The sequence below is a fragment of the Nerophis lumbriciformis genome, linkage group LG18 (assembly GCF_033978685.3).
Source record: "Nerophis lumbriciformis linkage group LG18, RoL_Nlum_v2.1, whole genome shotgun sequence".
In the NCBI taxonomy this organism is placed as follows: domain Eukaryota; kingdom Metazoa; phylum Chordata; class Actinopteri; order Syngnathiformes; family Syngnathidae; genus Nerophis; species Nerophis lumbriciformis.
The window spans coordinates 34,306,615-34,319,448 of record NC_084565.2 but is presented as its reverse complement, the minus strand read 5'-3'; the positions used below and the strand labels follow the sequence as shown (position 1 = coordinate 34,319,448).

Sequence of the window (12,834 nt, the reverse complement as noted above, 5' to 3'; positions counted from 1 at the left end):
GAATGAGTAAAGTAAAATCATTTTTTTTTTTTTTTTGGGGATTTTGCAGCTTTTCTTTCAGGATTTTCATTAAAGTGAAACAAGTCTGCTCTGGCATATTTTTCCAGAAAAGTTCAGTCTTAAAACAATTTAAAACATGCTGTGGTACGAATCTTGCTTTGTCTTTGATATTTTTAAGTGCAATTAAAGTACATCTCACAAATAGTTTTTTTTGTTGTTGTTTTCACGCTGGTCTGTTGTCTTTTTGGGACTCATATTGAGTCAGCAAGATGGACACACTAAAAAAAGTATTTCAGCATTTACATTTTTTATTTAAAACTTGTTTTTTTGAGTCAACAAAAATACAAAAATATATATGATGAATGAGTAATGTAAAATAAAATAAAATACATTTTTTGGGGATTTCGCAGCTTTTTTTCAGGATTATTATTAAAGTGAAACAAGTCTGCTCTGGCATATTTTCCAGAAAAGTTCAGTCTTAGCACAACTTAAAACTTGCTGTGGTACGAATCCTGCTTTGTCTTTGATATTTTTAAGTGGAATTAAAGTACGTCTCACAAATAGTTTTTGTTTGTTAGTTAGTTTTCACGCTGGTCTGTCGTCCTTTTGGGACTCATTTTGAGTCAGCAAGATGGACCCACCAAAAATAATTTCATTGAAAGTTAATGCTAACTACACATATTAGCTAATGCTAACGACGCTAGCTTGATGAAAGTACGATAGCACGTACAAACATGCATGCTAACACTCCTACAGTCGTCACACATTGAAAGGTTTAGTAAATATAAATTGTTTTAGTTATATTGTAAAACTTACAAACGTTGCTCAAAGTGATGAGTGAAGAATCCATGCGAGTACAGCGGCCAAAAGACTGAACGGCACTTCTACTTCCGGTTGAAAGGAGCAGCACCTGCAATGAGCAAACTCATCCAAAAGATGGCGCCGTAGCACAAACAATATCACACATTTTTAACGACTGCATTATGGCCGTCAGTGAAGAAAAATCCATAAATTAGCCGCACTGTATTATAAGCCGCAGAGTTTAAAACGTAGGGGGAAAAAAAAGTAGTGGCTTACAGTTTGGAATTTACGGTAATTATTATTTCTTACATGATTATGGGTTGACAATGAAACTATTCTTCTAGCATATGTGGGACAGTTGATTGTGGCCATTCAACCAGCTAGCTTCCTAAAGCTAACAAAATACTAGCGCCTTTACACTCAAAGCGGAGAACATTATCATAATAAACAAATACAACTTACGGGAGTCCAGGCAGATTTAGCTAGCGTCCATGATAACGTTGCTTGGATGGCAACATATGTTGCTCCAAAACCTGTATGTACCTTTCAGCATTAATGGTGCCTTCACAGATGTGTAAGTTACCCATGTCTTGGGCACTAATACACCCCCATACCATCACAGATGCTGGCTTTTCAACTTTGCGCCTAGAACAATCCGGATGGTTCTTTTCCTCTTTGTTCCGGAGGACACGACGTCCACAGTTTCCAAAAACAATTTGAAATGTGGACTCGTCAGACCACAGAACACTTTTCCACTTTGCATCAGTCCATCTTAGATGAGCTCGGGTCCGGCGAAGCCAGCGGAATTTCTGGGTGTTGTTGATAAATGGCTTTCGCTTTGCATAGTAGAGTTTTAACTTGCACTTACAGATGTAGCGTCGAACTGTAGTTACTGACAGTGGGTTTCTCAAGTGTTCCTGAGCCCATGTGGTGATATCCTTTACACACAGATGTCTCTTTTTGACGCGGTACAGCCTGATGGATCAAATGTCCGTAATATCATCGCTTACGTGCAGTGATTCTCTGAACATTTTGATGATATTACAGACCGTAGATGCTGAAATCCCTAAATTCCTTGCAATACTGAGAAATATTGTTCTTAATTTGTTCGACAATTTGCTCACGCATTTGTTGACAAAGCGGCGACCCTCGCCCCGTCCTTGTTTGTGAATGACTGAGCATTTCATGGAAGCTGCTTTTATACTCAATCATGGCACCCACCTGTTCCCAATTAACCTGTTCACCTGTGGGATGTTCCAAATAAGCATTTGATGAGCGTTCCTCAACTTTTTCTGTCTTTTTTGTCGCTTGTGCCAGCTTTTTTGAAACATGTTGCAGACATCAAATTCCAAATGAGCTAATATTTGCAAAAAATAAAGTTTTCCAGTTCGAACGTTAAATATCTTGTCTTTGCAGTCTATTCAATTGAATATAAGTTGAAAAGGATTTGCAAATCATTGTATTCTGTTTTTATTTACCATTTATACAACATGCCAACTTCACTGGCTTTGGAGTTTGTATATATGTGTATTGCTATGATTTGCTGTGATGCATTAATAAGCAACATTAAGTTGTTGTTGGCGTTCACATATCTGAGAAGTGTTTTCCCCTTCCTGCCTCAGGGTGACCTCCAAGGTCACGTGTCTCGGCCTTGACTCTGGGCTTTATGAGGCAGCAGAGCGGAACCTTAAGTGCCTTTTCTCTTTCAACCGCCGCCCCCGGCCTTCAGGACTCAGTTGCGAGGCGTCATGGCGGAGGGGAAACCGTATCGCTACGGCTTGATCGTGGCGGGCTGGTGCGTGGTGGCCCTGGGCCTGTTCATCATGACCCGGGAGCGGGCGCACGTCTACGCCACCATGTGCGCCCTGGGCGTGGCCATGATGCTGGCGGGGACGATATGGAGCCTCTGTCAGTGTTACCCCAAGGTTGGTGGGGAGACTAGAGCGAGTGTTGTTGAGCGGGACGTCACCGCATGTGTGTGTCTTAGGTCGTTTTGGAGGTTGGCGTTTGGGATGTGAAAACGGAGGCGATGCAAGATGAGAGGTACACACATACACACACACACAACACAAACATGTCCTACTTTAAGACACACACACACTTGACGCTTTTATGTGTGTGTGTGTGTGTGTGTTGCAGGGTGCAAGAGGATGAAGATCAACCTGTTGACAACATCACAGGTGGGGCAAACATTGTCACTAATAGTCTAATGAAAATAATTGTTTTATATACATTTAACTGGACCTTCAATAATTCTATGTTCTATGAATTATCTGTTAGAATTATTTATTCTAGTAGTTACATATAATAAATCAGTCATGATGGATGGATTTTTAAATATATACAATAGTAATATTTTTACATTTAAATAGTATATATATATATATATATATATTTTTTTAATTGTGTATGGTATGTGTACAATTTTTACATTGTATATGATAGTACACATATACATACAGTATACATATGTGTATATATACACATGTATATATACATATGTATATACATATATATATACGCATATATATATACATATATACATACATATGTACAAACATATATATATACATATATACATACATATGTACAAACATATATATATACATATATGCATATATATACACATATACATACATATGTACACATATATACATATATATATATATATACATATATACATACATATGTACACACATATATATGTATGTATATATATACATATATACACATATATGTATATATATATACACATATATGTGTGTGTATATATATACATATGTATATATATACACATATATGTGTATATATATATACATATGTATATATATGTATATACACATATATGTGTATATATATACACATATATGTGTATATATATACATATGTATATATATATATGTATACATATATATATATACATATATATATGTATATATATATACATATATATATATGTATACGGTATACATATATATATATGTATATATATATACATATATGTGTATATATGTATATGTATATATATATATATATGTATATATACATATATATATACATATATATATATATATGTATATATACATATATATATGTATATATACATATATATATATATATACATATACATATATACACATATATATATATATATATATATATATACACACATGTATATATATACATACACATATATATATACACACACACACACATATATATTATATATATATATATATATATATATTATATATATATATATATATATATATACCGGTACACATATATGTATACTATCGTATAAAATGTAAAAATTGTACACATACCATACACAATTAAAAGGGAAACCTGCGAAACAGGCTTGTAGGGATGATATAGCCTCTTGTGTTTTTTCCTGACCTAACATATATTCCGCTCGACCCCGGTATTGAGGAACCCCAAAACCAGTGAAGTTGGCACGTTGTGTAAATGGTAAATAAAAACAGAATACAATGATTTGCAACCTATATTCAATTGAATAGACTACAAAGACAAGATACTTAATGTTTGAACTGGTAAACTATGTTATTGTTTTTGCAAATATTAGCTCATTTGGAATGTGATGCCTGCAACAGGTTTCAAAAAAGCAGGCACAAGTGGCAAAAAAAGACTGAGAAAGTTGAGGAATGCTCATCAAACACTTATTTGGAACATCCCACAGGTGAACAGGCTAATTGGGAACAGGTGGGTGCCATGATTGGGTATAAAAGTAGATTTTATGAAATGCTCAGTCATTCACAAACAAGGATGGGGCGAGGGTCACCACTTTGTCAACAAATGCGCGAGGAAATTGTCGAACAGTATAAGAACAACATTTCTCAACGAGCTATTGCAAGGAATTTAGGGATTTCACCATCTACGGTCTGTTATATCATCAAAAGGTTCAGAGAATCTGGAGAAATCACTGCACGTAAGCAGCAAGGCCCGTGACCTTCGATCCCTCAGGCGGTACTGCATCAAAAAGCGACATCAGTGTGTAAAGGATATTACCACATGGGCTCAGGAACACTTCAGAAAACCACTGTCAATAACTACAGTTGGTCACTACATCTAAAACTCTACTATGCAAAGCGAAAGCCATTTATCAACAACACCCAGATATGCCGCCAGCTTCGCTGGGCCCGAGCTCATCCAAGATGGACTGATACAAAGTGGAAAAGTGTTCTGTGGTCTGACGAGTCCACATTTCAAATTGTTTTTGGAAACTGTGGACGTCGTGTCCTCCGGACCAAAGAGGAAAATAACCATCCGGACTGTTATAGGTGCAACGTTCAAAAGCCAGCATCTGTGATGGTATGGGGGTGTATTAGTGCCCAAGGCATGGGTAACTTACACATCTGTGAAGGCGCCATTAATGCTGAAAGGTACATACAGGTTTTCGAGCAACAAATGTTGCCTTCCAAGCAACGTCTTTTTCATGGACGCCCCTGCTTATTTCAGTTCCAAACATTAACTGGGTGTCGTTAAAAGGAAAGGCCATGCAACACAGTGGTAAAAATGCCCTTGTGCCAACTTTTTTGCAATGTGATGCTGCCATTCAATTCTAAATTGATTATTAGCAAAAAAAATAAAAAAATTCTCAGTTGGAACATTAAATATCTTGTCTTTGCAGTCTATTCAATTAATATAAGTTGAAAAGGATTTGCAAATTATTGTATTGTTTTTATTTACCATTTACACAACGTGCCAACTTCACTGGTTTTAGGTTTTGTACATTTTTACTGTCTTTATGAATGTATGTATATTTAATTATTTTATATGATAGTAAATATATAGTGTGTGTATATGTATATATACATATATAAAGTATGTATCTATATACATATGTGCATTTACTGTATACATGAATACATATACATATTTTTTTACAAGTCAACTTTTGAATGAGAGTAATAAAATATTTTTGAGTAAGGTTTTAAAGAAAATTGAATAATGTACTTTTACTTCAAATATAAATTGAGCTACAGCCACACTGCCTTTTCTCTATAGTTAAAAAATAAATATAAACTCTAAATACATTTAAAACATTTTTTTTTTGCAAATTCGAATTGAAAAACAAATGTTAAACACATTCGAAATATTTTTTAAATGAGTAATTGTCCCAAATTGTCGTCCAAAAAATATAAGCAACACACTTGCACACACTGACAATAAAAGGCAGTGTTTACAAAAAGTTGTGCATTCCAGTTTATTTTATATCAAATCTCCCCATATTCAAACTGTCTGTTGTACAAATTAAAAGTGGACTTTTTAACATGCGAGACAGAAAAAAAAAAAAAAACCTGTGATGGCAGAAGACTGACGGTAAAACCCACACGGATCCCCCTCATCCTTACCATACCCTCCCCGATATTAAAAAACAAAACAAAAAAAACAAGTTTTTATTATTTTTCCTTTTTCTTTTTTTTTTTTACTATTTTTACATGGCGACGGAAGCGATGACGACTCGGTGGATTTGTACTTGAGAACACATGACAGGAAGTGCTCGGACACGGCAGGGGGTTGGGGGGGGGAGACAGCACTAGGGGGGCCATCTTGTTTAGTTTTTTTTTTTTTTTTTAAATATCTCCCTCTATTACGCAAGAGAGCGTAATAGAGGGATGTGTGTGTCGTCGGAGAAAAAAAAGAACAAAAAAAAGCACATAATTGCTTCCTAGGTCCTCGCCGTTTGTAAACATTGACCTGTTAAAGCTGAGACATGCTAAGCTAACACACACACACACACACACACACACACACACACACACACACACACACACACACACACACTGCAACGAGGAGGGTGTTGTTATCGGGAGAGTAAGGCACTTGGGAACTCCCGATAACTGGGCTACATGTGTTAACGCCTTGGCTACATCTGCCCTGTGTGTGTGTGTGTGTGTGTGTGTGTGTGTGTGTGTGTGTGTGTGTGTGTGTGTGTGTGTGTGTGTCAGACGGCAAGCAAAAAAAAAAAAAAGGCAAATAAAAGCAGGCGGTGGCGCAGAGGTGTGTGTGTGTGCGTTTAATTTATTATCTTGCAATCATAGTGTCTCCTGTGTGTGTTTGACCTTGGCACATACAAATAAAACCCTCCCCGCTTCTTGCATAAGGCTCGACGCACTCCAGTCCAAGATGGCGGCAGCAGGAAATAAAAAAAGCGTTAAAAAGCGGCGAGCGAATCGCGGAGCCGGATGTCTGTGTGGCACGCAGAGATGAGTGGCCGTGTTAAAAAAAAGCAGAACGAAGGCGAGGCGCACGGTGAACAAAAAGGACTGAAGCGGACTGTAAAGTGCAAACTCCCAAGTGCTCGAGTGTGTGTGTGTGTGTGTGTGTGTGTGTGTGTGTGTGTGTGTGTGTGTGTGTGTGTGTGTGTGTGTGTGTGAGTGTGTGTGTTCCTGTGGAGAAGCTATCTGAATTAAAAGGATATCTTACATTGTTTACAACGTGTCCTCCGGTCGGCAAGAGTGTGCGACAAACGAAACGATGGTAAAAAAAAACGCAAAGGCCCCGCCCCCCTCGCCACCTGATGGCTAAAAAGTATGAAGTATGAAGTGAGGAAGTTGCGGCGCTTCCTCCTTTTGAATCCAAAGCGTTTTTTTTTTTTTATTAATTCATCCTCTTCGTCGCGGCGCCTCTCAAAAAGTGGAAGTAATTGTTGATTTGTTTTCCTATCCTCTGTCGTCCGAGTCAAGGGTTCCGATCGGCTCCTTCCAATAGACAAAAGCGGGCCAATCAGAGCGCAGCCCTTTTGTTTTGGACATTTTGGTTTTGGCTGCGTGGAGCTCCGCCTCCTCGCCGCCGCCTCTCCCAAGGGCTCGCTCAGCACCCGGGTGACAAGTCTTAAGGGTCCACGTCCTCAAGGTCGCTCTTGGAGTCGCCGAGCATCATGGGAGACTCAGAGCCCTGGTAGATAAGAAAGTAAATACTAAAAAACTTTAAGAAGACCACTTTTTTTTCATCATATTCTTGTGTTGCCTAAAATTCTAATTCAAATGCAATTTTTTTAGGTTTACAACTTAAATACGACTTCTCAAGGAACTGAAAATATTCTGGCTTTTGTCGTAAGATTACCACTTTCAACATACTTTTGTTGTAAAATCATCACTTTTACTATCAGAACACAGCTTTTGTTGTAAGGTCACACCTTTAACTGTACAACAATTGCTTTTGTCGTAAGAACACAACTTTTAACATACAATAACCACTTTTGTTGTGAAATCATCAATTTTTTCGTAAGGACACAGCTTGTCGTAAGAACACGGCTTTTGTCGTAAGTACACAGCTTTTGTCGTAAGTACACAGCTTTTGTCGTAAGTACGCGGCTTTTGTCGTAAGTACGCGGATTTTGTCATAAGTACGCGGCTTTTGTCGTAAGTACGCGGCTTTTGTCGTAAGAACGCGGCTTTTGTCGTAAGAACGCGGCTTTTGTCGTAAGAATGCGGTTTTTGTCGTAAGAACACGGCTTTTGTCGTAAGTACGCGGCTTTTGTCGTAAGAACGCGGCTTTTGTCGTAAGAACGCGGCTTTTGTCGTAAGAACGCGGCTTTTGTCGTAAGAACGCGGCTTTTGTCGTAAGAACGCGGCTTTTGTCGTAAGAACGCGGCTTTTGTTGTGAGAACATCACTTTTGTCGTAAGAACACAACTTTTATTGTAAGAACATCACTTTTGTTGTAAGAACACAGCTTTTGTTGTAAGAACACAGCTTTTGTTGTAAGAACATCACTTTTGTCGTAGGAACACGACTTTTGTTGTAAGAACACAACTTTTGTTGTAAGAACATCACTTTTGTCATAAGAACACAGCTTTCTCGTAAGATTATCACTTTGGTTGTAAAAACATCACTTTTGTCGTACAAACACAACTTTTAACATACAATAACCAATTTTGTTTTTCTTAGAAGAGCACAGCTTTTATTGTAAGAACACAGCTTTCTCGTAAGATCATCACTTTGGTTGTAAGATCATCACTTTTGTCGTAAGAACACAACTTTTGTTGTAAGAACATCACTTTTGTCGTAAAAACAACCTTTGACATTCGATAGCCAATTTTGTTGTGAGATCATCACTTTTGTCGTAAGAACAAAACTTTGGTCGTAAGAACACAGCTTTTGTTGTAAGAACATCACTTTTGTGGTAAAAACAGCTTTTGTCGTAAGAACACAACTTAACATACGATAACCAATTTGTTGCGAAATCATCGCTTTTGTCATAGAAACACAGCATTTATTGTAAGAACATAACTTTTATCGTAACAACACACATTTTGTCATAAGAGCACAGATTTTGTCATAAGAACACCACTTTCTCATAAGATCATCACTTTGGTTGTAAAAACATCGCTTTTGTCGTAAAAACACAGCTTTTGTTGTAAGAACACAGCTTTTATCGTAAGAACATCACTTTTGTAAGAACACAACTTTTAAACATAGAATATCCAATTTTGTTGTAAGATCATCACTTTTGTTGTAAGAACAGCTTTTGTTGTTAGAACATCACTTTTGTGGTAAGAACAACTTTTAACATTTGATAGCCAATTTTGTTGTGAGATCATCACTTTTGTCGTAATAACACAACTTTTGTTGTAAGAACATCGCTTTTGTCATAAGATCATCACTTTGGTCATAAAAACACAGCTTTTGTCATAAGAACACACAGCTTTTGTCGTAAGAACGCGGCTTTTGTCGTAAGAACGCGGCTTTTGTCGTAAGAACGCGGCTTTTGTCGTAAGAACGCGGCTTTTGTTGTGAGAACATCACTTTTGTCGTACAAAAAACTTTTAACATTTGATAGCCAATTTCGTTGTGAGATCATCACTTTTGTCGTAATAACACAACTTTTGTTGTAAGAACATCGCTTTTGTCATAAGATCATCTCTTTGGTCATAAGTACACAGCTTTTGTCATAAGTACACAGCTTTTGACGTAAGAACAATTTTTAACATTTGATAGCCAATTTTGTTGTGAGATCATCACTTTTGTCGTAATAACACAATTTTTGTTGTAAGGACATCGCTTTTGTCATAAGATCATCTCTTTGGTCATAAGTACACAGCTTTTGACGTAAGAACGCGGCTTTTGTCGTAAGAACGCGGCTTTTGTCGTAAGAACGCAGCTTTTATTGTAAAAACATCACTTTTGTTGTAAGAACACAGCTTTTGTTGTAAGAACATCGCCTTTGTCTTAAAAACACAGCTTTTGTTGTAAAAACATCACTTTTGTCGTACAAACAACTTTTAACATACGATAACCAATTTTGTTGTGAAATTATCACTTTTTCTTATGAGAGCACAGCTTTTATTGTAAGAATACAGCTTTCTCGTAAGATCATCACTTTGGTTGTAAGAACATCGCATTTGTTGTAAGATCATCACTTTTGTTGTAAGAACACAACTTTTGTTGTAAGAACATCACTTTTGTCGTAAAAACAACTTTTAACATTCGATAGCCAATTTTGTTGTGAGATCATCACTTTTTCTTATGAGAGCACAGCTTTTATTGTAAGAATAGAGCTTTCTCGTAAGATCATCACTTTGGTTGTAAGAACATCGCATTTGTTGTAAGAACACAACTTTGGTCGTAAGAACACAGCTTTTGTTGTAAGAACATCACTTTTGTGGTAAAAACACAACTTTTGTCGTAAGAACACAGCTTTGGTCGTAAGAACACAACTTAACATACAAACACAACATTTATTGTAAGAACATAACTTTTATCGTAAGAACACACATTTTGTCATAAGAGCACAGATTTTGTCGCAAGAACACCACTTTCTCATAAGATCATCACTTTGGTTGGAAAAACATCGCTTTTGTCATACAAACACAACTTTTAACATAGGATAACCAATTTTGTTGTGAAATTATCACTTTTTCTTAGAAGAGCACAGCTTTTATTGTAAGAACACAGCTTTCTCGTAAGATCATCACTTTGGTTGTAAAACATCGCTTTTGTTGTAAGTTCATCACTTTTGTCGTAAGAACACAACTTTTGTTGTAAGAACATCACTTTTGTCGTAAAAACATCTTTTAACATTCGATAGCCCATTTTGTTGTGAGATCATCACTTTTGTTGTAAGAACACAACTTTTATTGCAAGAACATCACTTTTGTCGTACAAAACAACTTTTAACATTCGATAGCCAATTTTGTTGTGAGGTCATCACTTTTGTCGTAAGAACACAACTTTGGTCGTAAGAACACAGCTTTTGTTGTAAGAACATCACTTTTGTGGTAAAAACAACTTTTGTCGTAAAAACAGCTTTTGTCGTAAGAACAACTTAACATACGATAATCAATTTTGTTGCGAAATCATCACTTTTGTCATAGAAACACAGCATTTATTGTAAGAACATAACTTTTATCGTAAGAACACACTTTTTGTCATAAGAGCACAGATTTTGTCGTAAGAACACCACTTTCTCATAAGATCATCACTTTGGTTGTAAAAACATCGCTTTTGTCGTACAAACACAGCTTTTGTTGTAAGAACACAGCTTTTGTCGTAAGAACATCACTTTTGTAAGAACACAACTTTTAAACATACAATATCCAATTTTGTTGTAAGATCATCACTTTTGTTGTAAGAACACAGCTTTTGTTGTTAGAACATCACTTTTGTGGTAAGAACAACTTTTAACATTTGATAGCCAATTTTGTTGTGAGATCATCACTTTTGTCGTAAGAACACCGCTTTGGTCGTAATAACACAACTTTTGTTGTAAGAACATCGCTTTTGTCATAAGATCATCACTTTTAACGAACGACAACCGCTTTTGTCTTCGGGTCACCTCCTTAAATGTAAGACAACCGCTTTTGTTAAGATCATCACTTGTCGTAAGAACACAACTTTTAACGTACAATAACCAATTTGGTTGTGAAATCATCACTTTTGTCGTGAGAACGCGGCTTTTGTTGCAAGAACATCATTTTTAACGTACGACAACCACTTTTGTCGTAAGAACACAAATTTTGTCATAAGAACACGACTTTTAACATACGATACTCATTTTGTTGTGAAATCATCACTTTCGTTGTAAGATCATCACTTTTGTCGTAAGAACACATTTTCTGTCGTAAGCTCACTGTTTTTGTCATAAGAGCACATCTTTTGATGTAAGACAACTGCTTTTGTCGTAGGAACACCACTTTTGTTGTAAAATCACTATTTTTGATGTAAGAATATGGCTTCTGCCGTAAGGTCACTACTTTTGTTGTAGTACTACCACTATTCTGTACTATTACCAAATGTCCATCTTTTCTTGAAAAAAAAATCTAATTTTATTTGTAAGTCAAATCAAACATTTTTACTCCCAATCTTGTATTGAGTAAAATCTAAATTAGAATTGTATTGCTTAAGTTTACAACCTAAATATGACAGTGTCTCTTAATCGTACAACTTTTTCAAAAAATGTTTAACTCATTGAATCAGGACTTTTGTCATATTGCTGATTTTGTCAAAAGATCAGCACTTTTATTAAAACATCACAACTTTTTTTTTTAATGAAAAATGAACTTTTCTTGCAAAATTTAAACTTTTTTCTTTTAAGATTAAGACTTCATTTGGTTTTTACAAATTTACCACACTAATAAAAGTTCACTTTGTTATATGATTGATCAACTTTCCCTTTTTTTTCCTCATAAAATTGGGACTTTTGTTGTTTATTATTGATTATGCCTTTTTGTAAGGTCACAAACGTAAAAAAACAACAACAACAAAAAGCCCTTTATTTTCAAATGTGGAATTTTTGTGGGTAAATATTGCTAGTTATAATCTATCAACTTGATTCTAGCAGTATAAATTCAATGTGTAATTAATTCAGTGTGTGGGACACGATGCTGCAGTGTGTCACAAGTGTGGTCGTGTGTTACCTGTCGCAGGCTGCGGTCTGCGTTCTCGTTGGCGGGGCTTCCGTCTGAGCCGTTGCTGCTGCCTGACTGCTCCTTCTCGTTCAACAAGGCTGTGGCGTAGGCCAGCGTGTCCTTCACACACACACACACAAGTATTTTTATTAAGGTGAT

General features: G+C 36.2%; 1 protein-coding gene across 2 annotated transcripts in view; it reads right to left on the bottom strand.

The window, feature by feature from the left end:
• Positions 1-6,012: 6,012 nt before the first annotated feature.
• usp24 (ubiquitin specific peptidase 24) overlaps positions 6,013-12,834 on the bottom strand; it is a 126,754-nt gene continuing 119,932 nt past the window's right edge. For both annotated transcript variants that reach the window (XM_061978188.2, XM_061978189.2), the window contains 2 exons: positions 12,685-12,795; positions 6,013-7,722 (listed from right to left, as the gene is read on the bottom strand). In XM_061978188.2, the coding sequence (XP_061834172.1) occupies positions 7,660-7,722; positions 12,685-12,795 (174 nt within the window). In that variant the 3' untranslated portion in view covers positions 6,013-7,659. The remainder of the gene's footprint in view (positions 7,723-12,684; positions 12,796-12,834) is intronic.